At 33.7% G+C, this 27,281-nt stretch overlaps 1 protein-coding gene across 2 annotated transcripts in view; it reads right to left on the bottom strand.

Moving 5' to 3' along the window:
- The window catches only part of LOC136028231 (uncharacterized), a 129,470-nt gene that overhangs the window by 28,691 nt on the left and 73,498 nt on the right, over window positions 1-27,281 (bottom strand). The window contains exons 1-4 of one of the 2 annotated variants that reach the window (XM_065705957.1): window positions 11,649-12,760; window positions 9,260-9,299; window positions 2,807-2,997; window positions 1,190-1,220 (exon numbers count right to left, since the gene is read on the bottom strand). In XM_065705957.1, coding sequence (XP_065562029.1) covers window positions 1,190-1,220; window positions 2,807-2,997; window positions 9,260-9,299; window positions 11,649-11,705 — 319 coding nt within the window. In that variant the 5' untranslated portion in view covers window positions 11,706-12,760. Of the gene's footprint in view, window positions 1-1,189; window positions 1,221-2,806; window positions 2,998-9,259; window positions 9,300-11,648; window positions 12,761-27,281 lie in introns of those variants that run through there. The other variant, XM_065705956.1, reaches the window with a different exon arrangement.

Here is a 27,281-nt window from a genome sequence, read left to right as displayed (position 1 = left end):
GGATTTTTGTTACCTGATATTTGATCTAGTTTAAAAATGGCTATCTCAATAATTTGTGTCGAATGGATTTGGGGGAAAATCGGATAGGGGGGCTTAGTTTTCCTAGGATATCTTTTCACTTTTAAAAAGTGAACTAGAACTTTCAATTTCTAATCAAATGAGCCTTCTCCCAAGTTTATACGAGAATCCCTTCCATAAAATCATATATATATATTCTCTGACCTTTGAACTATTTTTAATAAAGTGGCTATCTCAAAATTATTATCGGATCGGTCTTGGGAAAAGGGGGTGTGGTGGGGACTAGTTGCCCTCTGATCTGTTTTGAATCTTAAAAAGTGAACTGGAACTTCTAATTTCCAACCAAGTGAGCCCCCTCTGAAGTTTACACGAGTATCCCTCTCATAAAACCCATATACACCCCCAGGACATAATTTACAACATCTCCCCCCTCCCAGGGCCCTGGGGGGTTGTGTTGAAACCGGAGTTTTCTACAGATTTGTATTAGTCTACATTTCCAAGAAAACTAATTTATGTAAGTCTCGTAATATGAGAACTCGGAAATACCTATACGAGGTTGCCACGTGAGTAATGTCTGTCCCCGTCAGCAGTACCAATTCTGAGAGTTTTTTAAGGCTAATAGGTTAATCACTGAAAAATGGAACCACTCAGGAATAATATTGATAAGTTGTTTTAATCAAATAGCCATATATAGCCAGCAGCAGTGCTGTCACTTACTTGAAGTACTACTTAAGTAAAATTTTCCATTACTTCTACTTGTACTTAAGTAAAAACTCTAGGTTGTACTTATTACTTGATACTTAAGTAAGATTACGAAATACTTATTACTTAAGATACTTTTAATGTACTTGTTTTTCAATTATCATTATTATCAGGGATTATTATCAGATAATAAATATTATATTCATTTTTTCCTGTGAATTTGCGGTGATTCATTTTTATTTTCTGTTGATTGTTTGAAAATTTTAAACGTACAGTCCAAAATACATATATTTTTCAATAAGATACAAATAATAAAAAAGGTTTTAGAACTTTTATGGTTAGGGGAGAGGATGAAGCATCGTTTATAGATTTTTAACATGAGAGAATCTTTGTTTAAGCATGAAATAAGGTGACTTAGGAACACACTGTAGATATAAAAATAACATACTTTGAGAAAATGTGAACGTACCTGAAGAAGTCCCAGTTTGAGAAGGGGTTGTCTGTAAAATAAAAGGCAATCATAAAAAGCTAAAAAACACCAATAAAGAGGAAATTGGAGAAGGAAAGTAATAGAGCCAGGGGCACAAAATACTTATCTTATTGCTATAATTTGCTCTTGATGAGGGGGTATGTCATGCGTTGACTTCTGTACACCTGTCTTTAATCATTTTAATCATGGAATCTTGTACGTAGCATTTTTCCATATTAAACGAAAAGTTAGCTGGAAAGCTCTACTACAACATGAAAATAAGTAGCAAAGGCACAATGTTGATTGGAAGAAGCATTAAATATTTCCCCTAAAACTTCTGCTATCAAGAAATAATTATGCAAGCAAAGACGGTCGCCTCAATATTAAGATAATTAAGCAGCTCAAAAATTCAGCACATAATGATTTTTGATAGGAATTTCAAATGATGTCATAACACTTTGTATACCGAAGACACGCAGACTAATATCAGTGACCGGGCGAAGTGTTTTATGTGTTTTCATTATCCTTTTCCTTTATTGTTATATATAAATGCCTACCTTCACCGGTACCAGGACCCAAGCGATGGTCAGTCCCATGGTAAAAAATTAATAAAACGTTTAAGATAAATTAATCTATAAAATTAATCTAAGCATCAGTATATATAATCGTTCTGTATATAAGTTTCTCTCATCTTTAAACAATGGTGATTTCTAAGTTTGCACAATTGCAAGAATATTATCAACCCTAAGAACAATTACAAGCCAAACTATAAGCGACAGACAGTTTTCCTTATAGATGTTACGTTATGATGTGTAGGGTAATTGTATAAGCAGGTAGAAAAAACCACAGCGGAAGGTTTTTTTTATCTAAGAGCTTGAACCTTCTACGGTGGAGTTCTTAGATAAGCTGAAGCTGAAGGTGTGATTTTCATTAAGATTCTATGACCCTTAGTCATAGTTTAGGCATAAAAAATTCAATTCTTTTTATGTGTATATTGGTATCAAAATTCCGTTTTTCAGAGTTTCAGTTATTACTGAGCCGGATTGCTCCTTACTTACAGTCCGTTATCACGAACTGTTTGACAGCCCTACTTGGCCGCTGTTATTATCGTGGCTTTTGTATTATGCTTTTGATGTTGAGATTAATATTTCACTTCACCTCAAACGTTACGAACGACACATGGATTGGGGTAGTAGTTTGCATCTTTCATTGCCTTCTGGCTATTTCTATAATAATAAACCATGGCCTTTTAGTAGGGCCTAGGGTCGCCTGATTCAATTTTTAAGACGTCATAAGGACAAGAGCCTCATTTTGGACAAATATCATACATTTTTGAATATTTATTCACAGCAGCCTCATATTCACGTCAGTTGCACCAATTCACAAAAATATAGGGAGGGGCGTAAGGATTTTTTTTTAAATGAAAATATAAAAGAAACAGAAAAACATTGGGCAAATATAACAATAGTATAGATCTTAATTTTCTTAATTAGAAGCTACTACACTAGCGACGATTTACTAGCTTGCAGATACAGCTACAACAACAATCCTTCAGTGAAGATCAACGTTTAGATAATCTAATATTACAACGATTATACAAAAAGCAAATAAACTTACTTGCAAAGGCTTTGCCGGCGTGGTTGTCACAGATGTTTTGGTAGGAGCGGTAGTTATCGTAGATGGGCTAGTAGGGGTTGTTCTTGTTGTGGGAGTTGTTGTTGTAGGGGATGTTGTGGAAGAACTTTCAGCTACAGTAGATGTAGAGCTAGCTGTTGTTGTTATTGGTGTAGCAGAAGTAGTAAGTACTTCTGAAAAAAGATGATGATAATGTAATTAATAAGAATTTTACAGGACAATTATTTTACTTAATGCTAAATTTGATCCGAATTACATACTTTTATTTTTGTGCCCAGCTGACATATCTAGATTTTAAAAATTCAATTGATTATATGAAAATTTCAAGATTAAACTACTTTTAATTAAAAATCTACCAAAGCTTGAAACCCTAAGAATTTAAATCGCCAATTTATACCTATCAACTACAAAATAATAAATACATATGTATTTATTTTTAATGTATTTTGACTCATTTGCTTAGTTTGAAGTGCATACCTACATGCATCTTTATTGAAGTTCATATCTTTTTGAAGATTTTGGTCTTTATTTGAATATTTTAGGATGAATAGAAGAGGAAATATTGGCGAAGAGTTCTAAACTAAAAGGACTCTAGACTGACAGCACTCCGAAATATTGAGGTAGATTTGATCGTATAATAAATAGATATGGCGAGACTAGAGAGAGGAAAATAGACGTTTTCTAATAAAATTATAAATTCTGTCATTTAAAGAAAATATATCAAACTTTAAAAAGTGAAAAAATAATTTTCGCTTCTTAGTCGCTCCTTAGAGTTCGTTATCATGAATTGTCTGAAGTGCTGAATTTCATGGTGTAATTTTCACCGAGCCTACTCTACATTTTGGGGGTATTTTTCCTTGGCAAATTCTAAGAAATTAAATATAAGAGGGATCCAGCAACATAAACAACAAATAAAAATGTAAATGAATCGAATTAGTTGGTGCCTCATTTTGTTTTAAGACAGCCCTGCATTCGTAATGTGATTTTAAAAAACATCCCTGCAGTCTTAAAAATGTCCCTGAGCTTAAGGACAATTGAAAAGGAATAAATCTTTTCTACAAAACACCTCAAAATACAACGGAGGAGGAGGGTATCAGAGCCCCCCCCCCACCCCCCAAAAATCCCGAATTTTCTTGAATTTCTGGATACTTAATATTCAAACTATCAAATAAATTTTGTTTGTTATTATGTGGTGCCTGATTTTGTTTTATTGTTTCCCCCCCCCCCCAAAAAAAAAGCCCTGCAGTCTCAAAAATGGAAAAGAATATTGACGTTCCTTTACTTCTAATACTATTTTTTTCAGTAAAATGGTTTAAAATAGCAAATGGGGTACTTACATTGTATCTTGACCATACCCAAGAAGATAAGTTAGGTTAATCATAATGAAATATACCTAAACATGATGAGATATAATACTTAAGTAACAAAATTATAGAAACTACAACAGAGAATTATGGAAAGCAGGCCATCCAGAACGCATTGGATTAAATACCAAACAAACTCTATATATTAAATATTTAGTTAAAATATGCCTACATAGTAGTTTATCTTACTCGGGTTAAGCTGATCATCTGAGACTGCGCACAGAAAAACAGGCTTTGTTTAGATAAAACCTCTTGAGGGTGGTTGGAATAACATAATAAGCACCATAAATGGTAAATAAATACGTAAGATTACTAATGAACCAAATTAATTGTTGCTCTCATTAATGTTTTCAGTACAGTACCTGAAAACTATAGCGCAATGAGTTAAGGCACCAGGGACATACCAAATGGCTTTTTTTCTTATTTAATTCTAATACAGAATCAGGGCCATTCCTAGGGTTGGTGGTGCCCAAGGAAAAATTAATTACATGCCCACCCTCCTGACTCAAATATAGGCCAAAAGCTAAATAAAATGAAAAAATTTGGTCAAAATTGGCAATCCCTCAGTTGCAATGTGCCCCAGCTGCAGTTCCTGGGTAAGGTGATGTGGTAGCCCCCCGCCCTAAGAACAGCTCTGTACAGAAGCCATACGAAACGCAAAAGAGAGGCATCCCCCTTACATACCCAATGGTTTCTTTTTGGTTTAATATAACCCTTTACTGATGCCACCGATTTGAAAACACGTGCTTTTTTCGTATTTAGTTTTAATACAGAAGCAGAGCCACTCCTAAGGCTGGTGGTGCCCAAAGAAAACTTAATTACAGCGTCCCCTCCCTACTCAAATATAAGCAAAAAAGCCAAATCAAAATGAGAATCCAAAGTGAAGAATTCCCCAGTCGCAGTGCCCCCCCCCCTGCTCCAGCACCTGGGATAGCTTAACCGGTTGCTCCCCTTAGAATGGCTCTGTACAGAAACCATACAAAATGCAAAAGCAAGGAGCAGTCCCCTAATATAATGATGGTTTCTTTTTGTTTAATGACACCCTTTATTGATGTCACTGTTTCGAAAAAAATGTTTTGTATTTAGTTCTAATTTAGAAGCCATAAAAAAATGCAAAAGAATGATGTAAAGTTTCAGCCCAGTGTCGCCAACCCTTTAAAATAAACTGTACTAAAGTGTAATAAAGTGAACGTTTTATTAGTAAAAAATATACGTAACTTAAGAATTAACTTATGTAACAAACTTTCATAATCTTTTATTTTTATTATGTATACGAGGGGGTTTGTACCCTCGTTAATACCTCGCTCCTTACACTAAATCGTAAGTTTTGTCCCAATTCTTTAAGAATGACCCCTGAATCAGAAAGGCCGTATAATAAATATTTGAAATTACTAAAAATACTTTAGCATAAAGAGCGAGGTATTTATCTCCTCTTAAATACCTCGCTCTTTATGCTAAAGTATTTTTAGAACCCTCATATGCGTAATAATCTCTGTTCGTTTTAAGTTTCAATGCTACTCCTTCCTTTCATTTGAAAAAACGTTTTCATGTTTATTTTTCATTGTTTTCTTATAGTAATGCTAGAAAATCCTGCGCCCTTTTCATTGAATTTGTCTTCCCCCATGATAGATTCCTCCAAGGAATGATCCTCCAACATAGCCCCCTCCCCTCAGCCCCACCCCCAAACAAAATAAAACCCCCCTGAAACCGTCTGTACACTTCCCAATAACCATTACTATATGTAAACACTGGTCAAAGTTTGTAACTTGCAGCCCCTCCCCCAGGGACTGTGGGGGAGTAAGTCATCCCCAAAGACATAGTTATTAGTTTTCCGACTATGTTGAACAGAATGGCTATCTCAAAATTTTGATTTGTTGACTTTGGGAAACAATTGAGCGTGGGAGGGGGCCTAGAGGCCCTCCAATTTTTTTGGTCACTTAAAAAGGCCACTAGAACTTTTCATTTCCGTTAGAATCAGCCCTCTAGTGACATTCTAGGACCACTTGGTCGATACGATGATCCCTGGGGAAAAAAAACAAACAAACAAACAAATAAACACGCACCCGTGATTTGTCTTCTGGCTAAAAATACAAAATTCCACATTTTTTAAAAATACAAAATTCCACATTTTTGTAGATAAGAGCTTGAAACTTCTACAGTAGGGTTCTCTGATACGCTGAATCTGATGGTGTCATTTTCGTTAAGGTTCTACGACTTTTAGGGGGTGTTTCCCCCTATTTTATTAAATAAACCAAATTTTCTCAGGCTCGTAACTTTTGATGGGTAAGACTAAACTTGATGAAACTTATACATTTAAAATCAATATTAAAATGCGATTCTTTTGATGTAGCTATTGATATCAAAATTCAATTTTTTAGAGTTTTGGTTACTATTGAGCCGGGTCGCTCCTTACTACAGTTCGTTACCACGAACTGTTTGATAACAACTTTGTTAATAATTAACCATGTGTTCACCAAATGCCATAAAAATATAAATTTCTATTTGGCTTATTAAGTAATCAAACATAAGACTATGAGAAAGCTATTTAGCCAAAAAAAAATAATATGCAAAATTTGTTTTAATTATGTATTTGCAGAGAGCCAAAATTAAAACATATATTAAAATTCAAAAACGTTCAGAAATTAAATAAAACAACAAGTTTTTTTAACTGAAATTAAGGAGTGACGTTAAAACTTAAAACGAATAGAGCTTACTCCGTATTTGAAAGGAGTTTTTCCTCCTCAACGCCTCCCTCTTTACGCTCAAGTTTTTATTTTTTTTTAAAGTAGAGTTAAGAGAAAGAGTCAAACATTAGCGTAAAGAGTGTGTAATAAACCTTAAAATACTTAATTTTTAAAAACACAAAGATAAGCGCTGAGGAAAAAATTTTAAAATCTAGAGTTTTCAATCCAGCCAATTGATTTTAGAAGTATTTTTTAGCCTTAAGCGGTTTCAGATTTTGTATTTTTCATTTTTTACCCTCCAAACCTCTTTCAAAATAAAGCTACAAGGTTTAACTGGTGTTTTTTTTGTTCATTTCCTGGGAACTAATTGTAAAATCTTTTAGATCCTTTTTCAAGGATCTTTTATGCTAAAACTGATTTAATGACATTTCGGGTTAGAGAGCAAGATCTCTTTTCAAAGCATAGAAAAATTAACATTGCAATGAATTTAGAGACTTTCCCCTTAAAATAACCGTACTGTCAAATTGGAATTTACCATTCTACTAGCAACTGTAGGCATAGTAAAATTCTGAGATGTTTTGCTTTGTCTTGGACCCTACATGGACCTATTCTGGTCCTGCACTTCCATGAAGGTCAACTCCTACTATTCCCCTTTTTTCCCATTTTCAATCATGAATATAACTTTCATTATCAAAAACTATTCAATCTATTTCATAAATAGCGGTCTTGCTCATAACAAAGTTAAGCTCAAATTACTATGTCTCCAAAAATTATATTGACCCCATAGCACCTGGAGCATGAGTTATAAGCCATGCAAGTTCTCCATTGCTCTCTATTGCTATCTTTGAGAAAGAGGAGGGGAAAAGGTTGACCGTCTGTGTGTTCAAAAGGGCCAAAATAGGACTGAGTTGACTTTTGGAGAATCTCGATTGAAATGTTAACTAAATCAAACGACCCTAGGTGCACATGGGAATAAAAGACATATTTGAAATGTCTCAAAGACGTATCTGCAATATCTTAGGAACGGCAAAGGTCAAACACTTGACACTTTCTGGGCCACTACTACTGCTACTTTGACTGCAATTGGAACCGTGTCTACTTGCGATTGCTGTTGTGGCTACTTGTGACTTTGACTTAAACTACCAGAGACTACAATTGCTTGCAAGTGCAGCCTTTTTACGACAAAGACTAAAACTAGAGACAAAGAATTCCTTCACTTCTATCTGCTTTCAGGAATGGTTGAGAGTAATATTAAACGAATTAAGAGATCCTATGATCATTTGATTGTCAAAAGGGCGTATCAGCAATATGTCAGGGACAGCTAAAATTAATAAGCTTTCAGGGTATGTTAGGGGAATGCTTAGAAGTGATTAGAGGGTAGCCTCAACCTCCCGCAATTTTTCCATTCATATAATTCCTCCCCAACAGTGAGAAAAGTCTTGAAACAGCGAAACAAATATCGCAAAGGTCTAATAACTATGTCCCTGGGAATGCCCCACCCCTTCCTCAGCCTTCGGGGAAAGAGTTATAAATTATGCAATTTTTCCATTGTTTACATACAGGGTTTGCTCTTAAAGTAATGGAAATGTTTACCCTGGGTTTGTTCTAAATGGATAATCATAGGAAGGCAAAACCTCAAAAAAATGTCGAGGAGGATGTTAAACTAAATTAAAAGATATGCCTTGACAAATGGACTGACAAGGATATGCTGAGTGCAAAAGGTTGGAGTTCTTCTGGTGTTTTGAGGTGGTTTGAGGTTTTCCGTTCTGTCAAAAGCTCATTCCTCTGTCTTCTACTCCTATTACTACTACTTCTCCTACTGCTACCACTACTACTACTCCAACTAATATTACTCCTACTATTACTACTACTACTGCTACCACTACTCCTAATGCAACTCCTTCCTCCGTCTCTGTCTTCCAAAGGAAATTCGAAGGTATACATAAAAACTATATAAAACTATAAAGTTATATTTATAACATTGAAAGAAAGATTTAAAAATAAAATCTTAAATTGCTGATATTTCCAGAAATTATTATCATTCTCATTATCATATTTTTATCATGAAGCTTATTATCAGGGATTATTACCAGACAATAAATATTATATTTATTTTGATTTATTTTTTTCCTGTGAATTTGTGGTGATTCATTTTTATTTTCTGTTGATTTTTCAAAAAATTAAAACGAACAGTCCAAAATACATATAGTTTTCAAATAAATACGAATAATACAAAAGGTTTTAGAACTTTTATGGTTAGGGGAGAGGATACAGCATCGTTTATAGATGTTTAACATGGGAGAATCTTTGTTTAAGCATGAAATGAGGTGACTTAGGAACACACTATAGATAGAAAAATAACATACTTTGAGAAACAATGAACGTACCTGAAGAAGTCACAGTTTCAGAAGAAGTCGTCGAAGTTGTCTGTAAAATAAAGTGCATAAATAATATCGCAAAAAGCTAAAAAACAGCAATAAAGAGGAAATTGAAGAAGGAAAGTAATAGAGCCAGGGGCAAAAATACTTATCCTGTTGCTATAATTTGGCTCTTGATGACGGGGTATGTCATGCGTTGACTTTTGTCCACCTGTTTTTGATCATGGAATGTTGTACGTAGCATTTTCCCTTATTAAACAAAAAGTTAGCTGGAAAGCTTTACTACAACATGAAAATAAGTAACAAAGGCACAATGTTCATTGGAAGGAAGCATTAAGTATTTCCCCTAAAACTTCTGTTATCAAGAAATAATGGTACAAGCAAATACGGTCGCCTCAATCTATAAATATAAAATAAGTTGTTTGTGTGTTGTGTGTTGACTGACGTCATGCATGTTTGTCGACTGACGTCGTTATAAGGATTGAGTATTATGCCGTCATGAAGTTGTTTGTCGACTCACGTCATGTTTGTCGACTGACGAAATTACAGACAGGGACACCGGGACACAAATGACGACCGGGACACAGGGACACAACTACAACAGAGAGGCCGGAGGGGGGGGCACAGGGGGATATATAAATGACGACGGGTACACAGGGAATTTTCGATTAGCAATTTACCAATTATTCAACTATGAATATGACTAAATGAAGAAAGCCCCAGAAGAGTAAGTTTAGTATATTGTTTTTACAAGTTTGCCTTGAGCGACCAAGCAGGATTCACGAAAATATTTCTACAGCCAAGAATTTCCAAGGCAAGTACTATTATTTACATAGATGACGCATTTGCATAGACTTATGTGGACTAGGACTAGATTTATATGCTAGAGTATATGTTAAACAAAATCTATCTTTCTACTGTCAAACAGTACGTGGTAACCAACTGTGTGTAAGGAGTGACGAGGCACAATAGTAACTGAAACCCTAAAAAAGAAATTTTCGAAGACATCTGTAGACATATCAAAAGAATTGGCTTGTTATGATGATTCCAAATATGCAAGATTCGTTAAGTTTAGTGTCACCCATTATAAGGTGTAAGCCCGGATGTGTGTTCTTTATTTGAGAATATCGGGAAAGGTTTCATTTGAACAGAATTAAAGTTCTAGTGCCCTTTTTAACGACCAAAAAAATTGGAGGGCAACTAGTCCCCCTCCCACTCCCACTTTTCCCTCAAAGTCACTCAATCAAAATTTTGAGGTAGCCATTTTGTTCAGTATAGTTGAAAGGTCTAATAATTAGGGAGGATAAAGCAAAAGACTTCGGCATTGAATTCACAATGGGTGAAAATGAACAGAATGGACCATCAAATGAGACAAGACAAAAAAAGAGAACTTCCAAGCATTAAAAATGATAACTTGTTGGAAGAAAAAGAAGTTTTGTTCCACCACCCGAACATTTAACAAATCTACAATCCAGACCATCATTTAAGACTAGATGAATAAGGGCAGCTAAAGCAAAGGGCATTTGTAAATTGTTCAAAGGATAAATAATAAAGAGTACGGCATTAGACTTTACAGTCCCTACTGGCGGTGCTGATCTCCATTTGTTGGCCCTTCAGCCAGGAAGTGCAATGGGGGTCTGGGGCCAACCATCCTGTGCTTTCACACACCCTTCCTCTTTACCTTCCCTAGAGTTCCCCAGGTACCCATTTACAGCTGGGTCGACTCTGGCTGAGCTTAGAGATTCACGCCACTAACCCTCGTCCCAAACTAAATAATTGGGTATGCTAGGATTCATGCCCTCACCCTCTCAGACAATCCCGAATCCAGCGGAAATTGTTTGAAGTAAAGAAAATACAAAATGAAAGAAATGAAAATGAAAGAAAAATAGGATTAGAAGATAAGGAACAGCGAGAACCAAAATGTGTCAAAATTGAAAATGATAGCGATGATAATTCAAAATGATAATTCTTTGGAACCAATTTAACTATCAAACGTGATAAAACCAAGAAAACATTCCAAATAAAATGTTAGAAAAATAAATAAATCCAAGCCAAAATATTTAGTCACCTGTTAAATAAAGTGAATTCATTTGGAAAAACTCAAAAGAAAAAGGAAGCTGGAAGGGGAAAGAATTGCAACAGCTTTAAAGATAACTACAAGAAAATGGGTATCCAATTCTAATCAAAAACGTAATATCAATATTTACTATTTGGATTTTTATTCTACTATAAGGCATAGGATTTTCTATAAGACATCTCAGACGACGGTGCTCAACTAAAAAGTCCCTCATTTAATCCCATCACAGACACATACTGGATAGCTGTTTACAGGATGTCCAGGGGAGAGAGACACAAATCAACTTCGCGACATGTATGTGACTTAAAAGGAGAGCTTTACCTGAGAGTGATTCAGGTTCTTGCAAAATTCAGGCTTCTTGTTGAACACTTCCTCCATTCGCTCCTTAAAAAAAAAGTTTAAAAAGTTATCACTTTTCTTACTTCCTTAAATAAGAAATTGTTAGAACCTTATCAAAGAAATATCAGTGAACGTCCATTAATCTGACACGTCGGAATCTTTTTTTTTCAATAAGTGAAGATTGTGATCCAGTTTTGAGAAGGTATGGGGGTTAGTAGCCCTACTCATGTTAATTTTTGATCGTTTTGAGTATGACTCGTCTATTTATGGCGATTTCTTTTCATTTTGATAGTGATTTGAGGTAGTTTTATGCTTGGACCATTGTTTAAATTTATTTTTGTTCCTTCTTGGATTAATGGAGCTCTTTTATTTTCTATGGAAAACTTGTTTCGTCGAAAAAGTTTTTATTTTTTTATTATGTATTTATTTCATTTTTTACATTGACATAGGCTTCTTCATGGAAAAAAAACCATTGTATATATTTTCAGTTTTTTTTCCTATAAGAATTCATAATATGGGTTGCAATTTGTATGTTGGAGAAACTTTTTCTATGATTTTTAATCCTGACGTAAAGGGTGTCTTTTATATAAATATTATACCATCTTAAGTTTACCTGAAAAACAAAACTTAATATCGTTCCCGAAATATATTCTCTTTAACAGCCTGGATACACTTACAATGCTTTACTCACTTAAATTGTAAGAGGGATTAGTTCCCCTCCAATACCTTTTGGCTATTAAAATAGTACTAGCTCTTTCAATTTTCAATCGAATGAGCTCTTCTTAAAGTTTCTATGACAACAAATGGCCATATCAAATTTTCTACCAGATGCATTTCCGAAAAATGCGAAGTGTTGTGCATTTCCGGTCGGTATTGAGGAAGGGGCAACCCTTTATATCTGGAATACATCAGCCAAAATTAATATTCAATTATTCTTATTTTAAATGCACATTGAGGCAAAGTTGAACCTGAATTAATTGAAAAACGCTCATAGATTAAATGAGAAAAACAATGTTTTTAAGCTGAAAGTAAGGAGCGACATTAAAACTTCAAACAAACAGATATCCTTACGTTTTGAATCCGGGTTTCTCCTCCTCAGCACCTCGCTCTTTATGCCAAAGAATTGTGACGAAGAGTCAAACTTTAGCCTAAAGAACAAGGCAGTGAGGAGGGGACAGCCCATTTTTCATACAGAATAATTTCTACTTGTTTTAAGCTTTAATGTCGCTCCGTGCTTTTGGTTAAAAAAAAAACTTGTTCTTTATTTAATTGTACATACAGAAATCAAAATTGGCTCATCTTAAAGCGTAATTTGGCCCATTAAATTGAATTTGCCGTTACAACAATATTTTGAACGTTCTGCTTGTCTTAAAGCCATCTATAGTGTATACAAAGGTAAGGCTAGATTGAGTTTTTGTTATGTAACTGTAATTCAATTGATGACTGAGTTTTGTAATCCATACGGTTTCGAAAAAAAATCTTAGATATTTGATCAGACCAATGTTTTTTTTTCACATTACTTACTTTTTTACGACGATATATGAATAGCAACTAAACCATGCCAAATAAAATCTAAGGGAATTCATCCCAAAAAATTCATCCCATAGAGCTAGTGTAAAATTAGGCTTTTTTCTTCAGAATTATAAGCATAATATCAGCTTAAAAGTAAGTCCTTACAAAAGAATACAAATTACTAAAAGTGGGAAGACTAGTACTTAAATTAGTTTCATATTTGAAATACTTACCGTTTGAGCGCAGTTAAAGTAGTTTGAGCCTGCCCTCTCCGTAATGCAGAAGGGACAGTTTAATTTTAGTTACTTCTTTTGAGTTTCTAAAGATTCTGATACTTTCTCTTATAGTAATTTCTGTTTGTTCATCTATTCTTCACCCATAACTAGTTAAGATTAAACAAGAAAACTGATAACCTAGAAAGCTAATTCTTGTTTATCGTCTTCCTGTCATGACAAAGTTGGGTTTACATGTTGTAGCAGAAGTGTTGGTGTTATTGTTGTGACGTGAAAGGCCTAAAGGACTGTACTTTTATACTTTAGTTGTTGTACTATTCTATCATTATTGTAAATAGATAAACATTTTTTGTTTAACTTAATAAAACAAAAACAAGCGAAGCAAAGTAAGTTTAGTCAGGTAAAACAACCAAGCAACTATTTGAATTTTGGCGTCTATAATGAAATTTTAGAATAAAATTTCCCTAGAGAATTCCAAAAAGGTAAAAAAGAGACTCCTTTAATTACTTGCGTTATGAGAATGTCAACAATATAGTTTTCTCTAGTAAATAAATAGCAAAATTTAATTGCATTAAGTAAAATGTTTCTGGTCGGTTAAATAAATGTTCTAGCTCTGGTCTATTACAGAATCGCAAAGACTATTCACTCAGATCGACTTTTTTTTCTCATCCAGAGATGTAAATCCGGCAAATGAAGCAACTTTCAAATTTGTATCAGAAAGCCTTACCCATGAAACCCAATATTTAATAAAAGTACGAGGTCTAGATGTCTTACCCTAAGCTCGGCGTCTGTACTTTCCTGGTCCAGGAAATATCTTATATAAACCTCGGTGACCTCTATAATAGAAATCCAAAATTGGTCATAAAAAAGTTGCGTTCCATATGTGTTTTCCAAAATACCAACTAATGTGTGTTTCAAATAGTTTACTGTTGGCCTGTGGCATCGGAGGAATTCTGGCACTGATAAAAGAAAAAAATCACTTCCTATGTCAGTTGTTAGATGTTGGATAACATTTCTCAGCTTTCGGCTTCCAGCTGATGCATATTCCCAATATAAAAGCTCAGCGCCTAAGAAAAGGAGTGACTTTGTTACTAGGAGGAAAGTTTCTTTTTTCTATCCTAGTGTGTAATCGGTAGAAATATTTTTAATACATAATTTTTTTCTGTCACGAATAGTAGGAACTAACGCCAAATTTTATTAGAATTTTATTAGAAATATATATATATATATATATATATATATATATATATATATATATATATATATATATATATATATATATATTATATTATATTTATATATATATATATATATGTATATAAATGTATGTATATATATATATATATATATATGTATATATATATATATATATATATATATATATATATATATATATATATATATATATATATATATATATATATATATATATATATATATATATATATATAATATATATATATATATATATATATATATATATATATATATATATATATATATATATATATATATATATATATATACATATATATATATATATATATATATATATATATATATATATATATATAACATAATATTATACAAAAATATATTCAAACTTTTTCGTATTATTTTTCAATTTTAAAAGTTTCTTTTATTTTTCACTCACGAGTACCCACACTTCCCACAATCCATTATAATGTATTAATGTATAAAGTAGTGTGCACTCATTGTTTACTGGCTGGAGGATAATAGTGCGTCCAGTGGCTAGATTTTCTGATGAAGGAGTCAAAGAGGTGAAAGGACTTGGTGATAGCCTATTTACCTCTCTGTAATTTTTGGAACTAGAACTCTCTTATTATAAAATTTTGCATATTATTAATGCATTTTCATAAAAATCATGAACGGGAAGGCAATGTGCCAATAAACATGTAAATGTAAAAAACATACATAGGACGTAAGTTTTTTTTTTGAAGACCACACTGTCTTTTTATGACAAATAAATAAAAGTCCACTGTCTAATAAAAGGACTTATCCCCATTTGAACTTTTATTTGTTGGTCATAGAAATACCTATGCTGTATATATGGGGATGATCAATATAGCAGGTCTATAGCTATAAGTTCAGCAACATTTTGTTTGCAATTAGAAGAATTTTAAAAGTTTCTTTTATTTTTCACTCACGAGTACCCACACTTCCCACAATCCATTATAATGTATTAATGTATAAAGTAGTCTGCACTCATTGTTTACTGGCTGGAGGATAATAGTGCGTCCAGTGGCTAGATTTTCTGATGAAGGAGTCAAAGAGGTGAAAGGACTTGGTGATAGCCTATTTACCTCTCTGTAATTTTTGGAACTAGAACTCTCTTATTATAAAATTTTGCATATTATTAATGCATTTTCATAAAAATCATGAAGGGGAAGGCAATGTGCCAATAAACATGTAAATGTAAAAAACATACATAGGACGTAAGTTTTTTTTTTGAAGACCACACTGTCTTTTTATGACAAATAAATAAAAGTCCACTGTCTAATAAAAGGACTTATCCCCATTTGAACTTTTATTTGTTGGTCATAGAAATACCTATGCTGTATATATGGGGATGATCAATATAGCAGGTCTATAACTATAAGTTCAGCAACATTTTGTTTGCAATTAGAAGAAGAAGAAGTTTTTTGCCACCTTCATTAAAAATTCAACTTACATGATATTTGAAAAATACCTAGAGATTACTTATAGAAAAAGAAGTTTTCGCCACCTTCATTAAAAATTCAACTTACATGATATTTAAAAAAATACGTGATATTTGAAAAATACCTATGCTGTATATATGGGAATGATAGACATAGCAAGTCTATACTTAAGTTTATCTGCTGATGATTATCACTGATGTATGTGGTTGATATATCAAGAACTTTTTTCTCTATTTTTCACTGTCTAATTAAGGGTTAGAACTGTCCAAGTTCTAAAAGTATATTTCTGGAAAACAAAATAGGTTTTTTAGTTTTCAAGGACTTCTTTTATATGAAAATCTTTCATTTAAGAACCATATTAGTTCTATGATATAAACTTTGAGATTCCACAAGAGTGTATACTTGGTACTTTTATTTATATTGTATATGCCGATGTCTTATATTCGGCTATAATAGAAGCTCCAAGGTCCATTTGTTCAAATATATGTGACCCAGATGAGTTGTAGCATCCTAATTCAATATATATCAAACAAAATGTTGATTTATTTGCATTTCCTGATGATAGTGCACATGCTTGTGCCAAGTGGGTAATAATTTGGTAATAAAGCTTCAAATACTGATGGACATAGCTTATGAGTGGTTTGAAGCAAATTGTCTCGCTCTAAATATTTCTAAGTCAAAAGTTTCATTTTTTTCTGGTATTGGTGTGCAATTTCCTGGTTTGAATATTATTCCAAGTTCTAAAGTATATTTTTAAATCACAAAATAGGTTTTTTAGGTTTCAAGGACTCATTCTATATAAAATCTTTCATTTAAGAACGATATTAGCCTTATCCGATTAAAAGTGTCAAGAAACATAAGCATGATACGTGAGTTAGGTATATTTTTCCTGGATGTATTTTAAAGCTTCTTCATAATTCTCCCATGCAGCCGTACATAAATTACTGTTCTATTGTTTGGATTAGTACTTTCCCATCCATATTAAAATCACTTCTTCTTCTTCTTGAAAAGGCCCGTCAGCTAGTTTTAAATATGAATAGTAAGTAAAAAAAAAATCTCTCCTTAGGTTGCGTCCACAGTATTTCCTATCTTGGGCTAATTTTGTTCATAAATATCTTCACAGTCAACTTCGAGTTATAGCCCCGAGTTTACGTAAATCTTAATGGAACTCGTAACTCTGAAGTTTTATTTGTTGTGAGATCTCCAGCCGTAAGGTAAGATTTTAACTCTATTACATAAAAAAAAGACAATTTTTTTAGCTGAAAGTAAGGAGCGACATTAAAACTTAAAACGAACAGAGATTACTCCGTATATGAAATGAGTTGTCCCCTCCGAGCAAGAAAAGAGCGAGGGATTGCGGAGGAGACAGCCCATTTCATATACGGAGTAATTTCTGTTCGTTTCAAGTTTTAATGTCGCTCCTTACTTTCACCTACAAAAATTGTTTTTTTAAAATTTAATTTCTGAAAGTTTCTGAATGAATTAAATAAAAAAAACAAGTTTTTTCAACTGAAAGTAAGGAGTGACATCAAAACTTAAAACGCACAGAAATTACTTCGTATATGAAAGAGGCTGCTTCCTCATCAACGCCCCGCTCTTTACGCTAAAGTTTGACTCTTTCTCTCAATTCTTCTTTCTAAAACAGTAAAAAACTTTAGCGTAAAGAGCGGGGCGTTGATGAGGAAGCAGCCTCTTTCATATACGAAGTAATTTCTGTGCGTTTTAAGTTTTGATGTCACTCCTTACTTTCAGTTGAAAAAACTTGTTTTTTTTATTTAATTTCTGGACGTTTTTGAATCAATGCATGTTTTGATTTTGGCTCTCCGCAGAGGAATAATCAAAACGAAATTTGCATATTTTTTTTTTTGGCTCAATGGCTTTCTCATAATTTTGATCGAATGATTTTGAGAAAAAAAGAGCGGGGGACGAAGCCTAGTTGCCCCCCGATTTTTTGGTTAATTAAAAAGGCAACTAGAACTCTTTTTATTGGTAAAAGATTTACGTAACTTATAAATTAGCTTACGTAAAGAACTTTTATATTCTCATGTTTTTATTACATATGTGAAGGGATTCGCCCCATCGTCAGTACCTCGCTCTTTACACTAAAGCTTAAATTTTATCCCAATTCATTAAGAATGACCCCCTGAATCACAAAAGCCGTAGAATAAGTAGTTGAAATTACCGAAAATACTTTAGCGTAAAGAGCGAGGTATTAGAAGGAGGTGAGCCCCTCATATGGGTAATAATTTCTGTTTGTTTTAAGTTTTATTGCTGTTCCTTACTTCCAGCTAAAAAAGCTTTTTCACTTTTATTTTTTAATTGTTTTTTTTTAAATAATGCTAGTAAATCCTGCTCTCCCTTCATGGAAATTTTCTTCTCCCATTACAAATTCTCGAAGGAAAGTTCCCCCAGCATATCGCCCTCTTCTCAACCCCTCCCCCAAACCAAAAAAATACTCCTGAAAACGCCTGTATACTTCCCAATAACCATTAATATATGTGAGCACAGGTCAAAGTTTGTAACTTGTTGCCCCTCCCACGGGGACTGTGGGGGAGTAAGTCGTCCCCAAAGACATAGTTATAAGGTTTTTCGACTACGCTGAATAAAATGGCTATCTCAGAATTTTGATCCGTTGACTTTGGGAAAATAATTAGCGTGGGAGGGGGCCTAGGTGCCCTCCAATTTTTTTGGTCACTTAAAAAGGGCACTAGAACTTTTCATTTCCGTTAGAATGAGCCCTCTTGCAACATTCTAGGACAACTGGGTTGATACGATCACCCCTGCCTTCTGGCAAAAAATGCAAAATTCCACATTTTTGTAGATAGGAGCTCGAAACTTCTACAGTAGGGTTCTCTGATACGCTGAATCTGATGGTGTGATTTTTGTTAAGTTTCTATGACTTTTAGGGAGCGTTTCCCCCTATTTTCTAAAATAACGCAAATATTATCAGGTTCGTAACTTTTTATGGGTAAGACTAAACTTGATGAAACTTATATATTTAAAACCAGCATTAAAATGCGATTCTTTTGATGTAGCTATTGGTATCAAAATTCCATTTTTTAGAGTTTTGGTTACTATTGAGCCGGGTCGCTCCTTACTACAGTTCGTTACCACGAACTGTTTGATGCATGTTTTGTTTTGGCTCTCCGCACATAAATTATTAAAATGAAATTTGTATATTAATTCTTTTTTTGGCTAAATGGCTTTCTCTTAGTTTAAATCAGACGATTTTGAGAAATAAGGGGTGGAGAAGAAGGTCTAGTTGCCCTCCAATTTTTAGGTTACTTAAAAAGGGAATTCGAACTTTTAATTTTTAACGAACGTTTTTATTATTAAAAAATATACGTAACTTAAGAATTAACTTACGTAACAAACTTTCATAATCTTATGTTTTTATTATGTATACGAGGGGGTTTGTACCCTCGTTAATACCTCGCTCTTTACACTAAACCGTAAGTTTTGTCCCAATTCTTTAAGAATGACCCCTGAATCAGAAAGGCCGTAGAATAAATAGTTGAAATTACTAAAAATACTTTAGCATAAAGAGCGAGGTATTTATCTCCTCCTACATACCTCGCTCTTTATGCTAAAGTATTTTTAGAACCCCTCATACGCGTAATAATCTCTGTTCGTTTTAAGTTTCAATGCTACTCCTTCCTTTCATTTGAAAAAAACTTTTCATGTTTATCTTTCATTATTTTCTTATAGTAATTCTAGAAAATCCTGTGCCCTTTTCATTGAATTTTTCTTCCCCCATGACAAATTCCTCCAAGGCAAGATCCTCCAACATAGCCCCCTCCCCTCAGCCCCACCCCCAAATAACCATTACTATATGTAAACACTGGTCAAAGTTTGTAACTTGCAGCCCCTCCCCCAGGGATTGTGGGGGAGTAAGTCATCCCCAAAGACATAGTTATTATGGTTTTCGACTATGCTGAACAAAATAGCTATCTCAAAATTTTGATTCGTTGAACTCTGAATATAACTCAGATAAACTGACAGCTCTGCATTTTATGGACAAAAGAATCATATATATTATTTTAATTCAACGTAAACTAACTCCTCCTCCCATTTTAAAGTAAAGCAAATATTTATAGTTCGTCCCTTGCAATTCAAGTAATCTTCTGAATTGGAAATAGTAAGATATAAAGCAACATATTGACCACGATATCCGTAACATCTATTTATACTTGGCAAGTACCCCATTGACCCCCTTCTCCGAAAGCAGCACAAATATCCCTTATGGGTATTACATCGAAGTTTCAGACTTCAAAATATAATAAAATATATTTTCTTAACCCTTTCACGAAACAAAAGCTTTACCATTTAACGGACATTAACACTATTGATTGTCAGCTGATGGCTCAAATAACAGATTCATCTCCGCAAAAAAAGAAAAAAAAAGTTTCACATTTGAAACTTAAAAACAAATCGCAGAAAATATTGATTTCGGTCTGAAACTAAACTAAACGAAGATGCAAAACATCTATCTTTCTTATTTTACTTACAGTATTATATCAAATTTTTATTTAGAGCTAATTAAAACTTTCTGTTTCAGCAACTGTTAGCAAAACCATTCTTTGCCAAAACCTAGACATTATATTTTCTCTTTCTAACTGCTTACTCTACCCTCCCCCATTAAATTAAAATATAATACTTTCCAAATATTTCAATGACTTCCATTCGTATCTACACATGCATCCCCTTTGAAAATAAAAGGTTCCTCACAGGATAAACGAACTAAATTACGTACAACAAAAAGGAAGAAAAAGAAAAAGAAAAACGCAGAATCAAAATGAGGGCCATATTCATTCAGTGAAATCTATGAATCTTCAAAAACTAACTTTAAAAAAAGAAACAATATTATTTACAATATTGCACAAACTGGCGGTGGATTTTAATGAGGTATTTTTTCTAGCTACTCTGGGAAGCTCCTAACTAGAAACATGTTAAAGCTAGGAAAGTCCTACTCTATGTAAACGGACTTTGTCATAATGATCCAAATTCCAAATTATTAGTCATATTTCTGAGAGAGAGTAAAGTGACCCTGCTTCGCAGAAACTTTTCTTATTCCGAAGAAGAAGAAGAGAAAAAAGAAGAAAAAAACAGCACTAGCATTCTTGAGGAATCGATACAAAGAATAGATCTTATTTGTTTTTAAACTTGAATTATTCGCAGAAAAAACTCTTTTACTCCGCCTTGACGAAACGTACCAATCTAATAATAATTTCAAAGTCTAACTAAAATGTGTTTTCCATTTCCAGGTCGCAAATAATTATGACCTCCAAAAGAAAATTTTTCTGAAGTTTAAGTGTCTCCTAAATGCATTCGTGCAAGAAATGCTGATCAGAGAGATAGTAGAATTCTCCCTACAGGCGTACATGACGTGACCGTTTTAAAGCGTATAAATTCTTGTCAAAATTCTCATCCTTCCCAAGCGCTTTTTTCTTCTGAGACCTTCGTCTCGTCATTATCCGAAACAGAAATGAGGTAATAAGAAGGCTACATTATAACACAGCATCTTCTACCTTTATTATCACCCACAATTTCTAATGGCTCTCCAGTAAACTTGTTAAAATTTGCGTTCGGAGGTCAAAAGGCTACAGAGACATATTATGTCTCTGTAGCCTTTTGACCATAAATCGTTTGGATTGTTGTAATTTCTCCATCAATACTCTGCCCACGAGAGTGTCGTCGTTCCGTTTTAAGTTCGGTCAACGTTTTTGGGGTACTTGCAACATTGTTCCGATAAGGGTCATTATCAATTGACATTCGAGCTTCATTGTTACCTGTAAATATATGGCTTAATCTAAGGCTTAAAGTACTAATTAAACACATATTTTTGCTTTAACTTATTTAATTATATGCATGAAGTTATTTAATTATATATTATATGTATAATACGATTAATTATATGGTATATTCTTAATATATGGTGGAGGAGGTATTCAGATGCAAAATTTGAAAAATTCCCTTTTTACATTCTTCTTGTTTTGAAAAACAACACTTAGAATCTACAATAGATTCCTTCTGGCTTCTAGAAGGTTTATTCTGAATAAAAAATTAATAAATAAAAAATTAATAGGATCATCAGATAAACAAAAAGGGTCTTTTTTCGTTTTTTGACCTTCATCACAATCTTTATATAACTCTTTTTTTTATTATAAAATTGTCAAAGACATGTCAGACATTTTAACATGTCCAATTTGAGATTGTATGATCAAATCACTTTGTTAAATTTTGGCTTTCGGTGCAAACATGAATATTTCCAAAAACACTATCTCAAAATTTTGATTCGTTGACTTTGGGAAAAAAATGAGCGTGGGAGGGGGCCTAGATGCCCTCCAATTTTTTTTAATAATTGAAAAGGGCACTAGAACTTTTCATTTCTGTTAGAATGAGCCCTCTTGCAACATTCTAGGACCACTTGGTTGATACGATGACCCCTGGGAAAAAAAAAACAAAAACAAACAAATAAACACGCACCCCTGATTTGTCTTCTGGCAAAAAAATACAAAATCCCACATTTTTGTAGATAGGAGCTTGAAACTTCTACAGTAGGGTTCTCTGATACGCTGAATCTGATGGTATCATTTTCGTTAAGATTCTACGACTTTAAAGGGATGTTTCCCCCTATTTTCTTAAATAATGCAAATTTTCTCAGGCTCGTAATTTTTGGTGGGTAAGACTAAACTTGATGAAACTCATATATTTAAAATCAGCATTAAAATGCAATTCTTTTGATGTAGCTATTGATATCAAAATTCCATTTTTTAGAGTTTTGGCTACTATTGAGCCGGGTCGCTCCTTACTACAGTTCGTTACCACGAACTGTTTGATACACTTCATTTTTTAACTTTTAAACATCCTGCATATAGTTGAAACTACTTTCAACGCTTTCTGTATGATAAAAAAGTTGTTAAATTTAAACTTTAATAATGGTACTTTAATTATTTTTTTTTCAAACAGTTCGTGGTAACGAACTGTAGTAACGAGCGACCCGGCTCATTAGTAACTGAAACTCTGAAACCAGAAGTTTAATGCCAATAATCAAACAGTTCGTGGTAACGAACTGTAGTAAGGAGCGACCCGGATCAATAGTAACCAAATCTCTAAAAAACGAAATTTGGATAGCAATAGTTACATCGAAAGAATCGCATTTTAATGCTGATTTCAAATATATAAGTTTCATCAAGTTTAGTCTTACACATCAAAAGTTACGAGCCTGAGAAAATTTGCCCTGTTTTAGAAAATAGGGGAAAACACCCCCTAAAAGTCATTGACGTGCTGATTTAGTGATTTTTTTCTTTAGGCAATTTACAAAAATCACTATAAGTTGTGATATATCACTATGGTAACCCTGCATAGCTAGGAAGTTTGAGCAGCCAAGAGTCGGGTTTAGCACCTTTTTGCCCTTGGGTTTCCTGAAGCATGAGTTTTAGTTTTTCCCAGAGACGAAGCTTTATTCTGATATACTTCAGAATGGTGCAAAGTACATCTTTTTAATTGTAGTGTAGATTACTGTTAAGGAAGTTTTCAGTTTATTTTGTTGAGGGGTGTTAGCTTAGATCTTAGTGACAACAAAGTATCAGTGAGGAATATATATAGATATATTACTGAATTTGGGAGGTATAGGTGCAATAAGGAATAAATCCAGGATTTTTTCTTTGGGAGGAAGGCGATTACAAAGAAAACTTTTAAAAACGTATCAAAAATTTCGTCTACATTCCTTTTGTTATGTTTTGACGAGTCGGATAAACATTTGGGGGGGTGGGTATTCAAGCCCTCGTCATACGACCTTGGGTGCAATACCCCGTTGATGGTGAAAGGGCTTAGTTTATCTTTTTTTCTCTTTCACTGTATCTATATTAGGTAAGCGTTTCACGCAGACTTTTTATTGTTCTGGACCATTAGAAAAATACTTGTCTTAATATTTCCGCCGAGACTAAGATTTATCCAATAATTGCATTTTAAATGACGATAAGGCAAACACATTTATCTCTCTCTCTCTCGTTTTTTTTATTTTATTATTATTATTATTATTATTATTCGAAGTCAGAGGATATTCCGTCTATCACTACCAAGGCAACAGGTAGGCTTCTTCAACCGACTTTCCAAAGTCACATCTGAAATCAGAGTGACCTCCACAATTTCAATTCTTATCAAAAGAATTCCAAAATGTAATAAAAAAGTAAATAAAGACAAGAGAAAAGTTTAACCAATAAGCGTACCAATACGCCTTCCTTATGGAAACTAAAACCGGTGGGGACAATGTAGAATAATATATAGAGTTAAAGCGAAGGTGAAAAAAAAAACCTAAAACAACTCAGGCTATAAGAAACAAAGGGCTGAAAAGAAACCAAAATAATTTAAGATTTCTAGCTAGTAATGAAAGAGAACAAATAAATGAAGTTTAAAGAAATCTACTAAAACGAAAATAAGGAATCCAATATAGCGTAAAAATGGGACTCACTTCTGCCAAATTATGAAAACAAATCAACTTTTGTCATGTTCTATTTGTCAAACTTTAAACTTTCTTCTGAGTCTAACCTATCAAAAGTTACGAGCCTGAGAAAATTTGCCTCATTTTAGAAAATAGGGGAAAACACCCCCTAAAAGCGACCCGGCTCAATAGTAAACAAGACTCTAAAAAACGGAATTTCGATGCTAAAAGATATATCAAAAGAATCGTATTTTTATGCTGATTTTAAATATATAAGTTTCATCAAATTTAGTCTTTGTCATCAAAAGTTACGAGCCTGAGAAAATTTGCCTTATTTTGGAAAATAGGGGGAAACACCCCTAAAAGTCATGGAATCTTAACGAAAATCACACCGTCGCATTCAGCGTATCAGAGAACCCTATAAAAACATTTCGAGGTCTAATCTACAAAAATGTGGGATTTCGTATTTTTTGCCATAAGACAAAAAACGGGTGCGTGTTTATTTGTTTGTTTGTTTGTTTGTTTTTGTTTTTTTTCCAGGGGTCATCGTATCGACCAAGTGGTCCTAGAGTGTTGCAAGAGGGCTCATTCTAACGGAAATGGAAAGTTCTAGTGCCCTTATTAAGTGACAAAGAAATCAGAGGGCACCTAGGCCCCCTCCCACGCTCATTTTTTTTCCAAAGTCAACGGATCAAAATTTTGAGATAGTCATTTTGTTCCGCATAGTCGAAAACAATAATAACTATGTCTTTGGGAATGACTTACCCCCCTACAGTCCCTGGGGGAGGAGCTGCAAGTTACAAACTTCGACTAATGTTTACATACAGTAATGGTTATTGGGAAGTGTGCTGACGTTTTCAGGGGGATTTTTTTGGTTTGGGGGTGGGGTTGAGGGGAGGGTGCTATGTGGGAGGATCTGTCCTCGGAGGAATATTTCATAGAGGAAGAGAAATTCAATGAAAAGGGCGCAGGATTTTCTAGCATTGCTATTAAAAAATAAATGAAAATATAAACATGAAAAAGTTTTTTCAATTGAAAGTAAGGAGAAGCATTAAAACTTAAAACGAACAGAGATTATTACGCATATGTGGGGTTCTAAAAATACTTTAGAATAAAGAACGAGGTATTTGGGAGGAGATAAATACTTTGCTCTTTATGCTAAAGTTATTTTAGTAATTTCAACTATTTATTCTATGACCTTTCTGATTCAGGGGTAATTCTTAAAGAATTGGGACAAAACTTAAGATTTAGTGTGAAGAGCGAGGCATTAACGAGGGGACAAACCCCCTCATATATATTCAAAAATATAAGAATATAAAATTTTATTACGCAAGTTAATTCTTAAGTTATGTATATTTATTAGAAATAAAAACGTTCGTTAAACATTAAAAGTTCTAGTTGCCTTTTTAAGTAACCAAAAAATTGGAGGGCAACAAGGCCTCCTTCCCCACCCCTTATTTCTCAAAATCATCAGATCAAAAATAAGAGAAAGCCATTTAATCAAAAAAAGAATTAATATACAAATTTCATTTTAATAATTTATGTACGGAGAGCCAAAATCAAACATACATTAATTCAAAGGAGTGACATTAGAACTTGAAACGAACAGAAATTAATCCGTATATGAAATGGGTTGTCCCCTCCGCAATCCCTCTTTCTTTATCCTAAAGTTTGACACTTTGCCACAATTCTACTTCTTAAAACAATTAAAAACAATTAACTACAAGTAGTGAGTGACGTTAAAACTTAAAACAAACATAAATTATTTCTTATATGAAAGGGGTTGTCCACTCGTAAACACGTCGCTCTTTACTCTAAAATGTTTTTGTTGTTTTAAGAAGTAGGCTTTTGACAAAGAGCCAAACCTTAGCTTAAAGAGCGGGACTTTGAAGGGGAGACAGCCCCTTTCATATACGGAATAATGATCATAGATAATGAATTTGAAATAAAGAGACACAAGGACCTTTTAATTAGGATAACAAGCTTTTTAAAAATTCACAACACTTTAGCGTAAATTGCGAGGTACCGAGGAGGGGGCAACCCAGGAAGTGTGTCAAAGTTTTCAGGGGAATTTTTTTGATTTGGGTGTGAGGTTGAGGGGAGGGGCTATATGGGAGGATGTTTCCTTGGAAGAATATTTCATGGGGGAAGAGAAATTAAATGAAAAGGGTGCAGGATTTTCTAGCATTACTATTTAAAAAAAACCAGAGTTAAAAGCTCATATGGCACTTGTGACGAGGCGAGAAGAGCTAAGAGCCAAGAGATCATATGGTATGAGCTCTTACAAAATTCTATGAATCAATAGATAGATTTAAAAAGGAATATAAGAGGCTTAATGCCGGTCAGGATTTAAAATAAGAGCTCTGAGTCACGATGTCCTTTTAAATATCAAAATTCATTGAGATCCGATCACCCAATCGTAGGTTATAAATACCTAATTTTTTCCAATTTTTCCTCTCCCTTTAGCCCCCGGATGGTCGAATCTGGGAAAACAACTTTATCAAGTCAAATTGTGTAGCTCCCTGACACGGCTACCAATTTTCATCGTCCTAGCACGTCCAGAAGCACCAAACTCGCCAAATCACTGAACCCCTCCCCCCAACTCCCCCAAAGAGGACGAATCCAGTACGATTCTGTCCATCACGTATCAAGGACATTTGTTTATTCTATCCACCAAGCTTCATCCCGATTCCTCCACTCTAAGTGTTTATCCAAGATTTCCCCCTCCAACTACCCCCAATGTCAA

Source organism: Artemia franciscana, chromosome 6 (genome assembly GCF_032884065.1).
Source record: "Artemia franciscana chromosome 6, ASM3288406v1, whole genome shotgun sequence".
NCBI classification, from domain to species: Eukaryota; Metazoa; Arthropoda; class Branchiopoda; order Anostraca; family Artemiidae; genus Artemia; species Artemia franciscana.
This window is presented reverse-complemented; position numbering and strand designations above follow the sequence as displayed.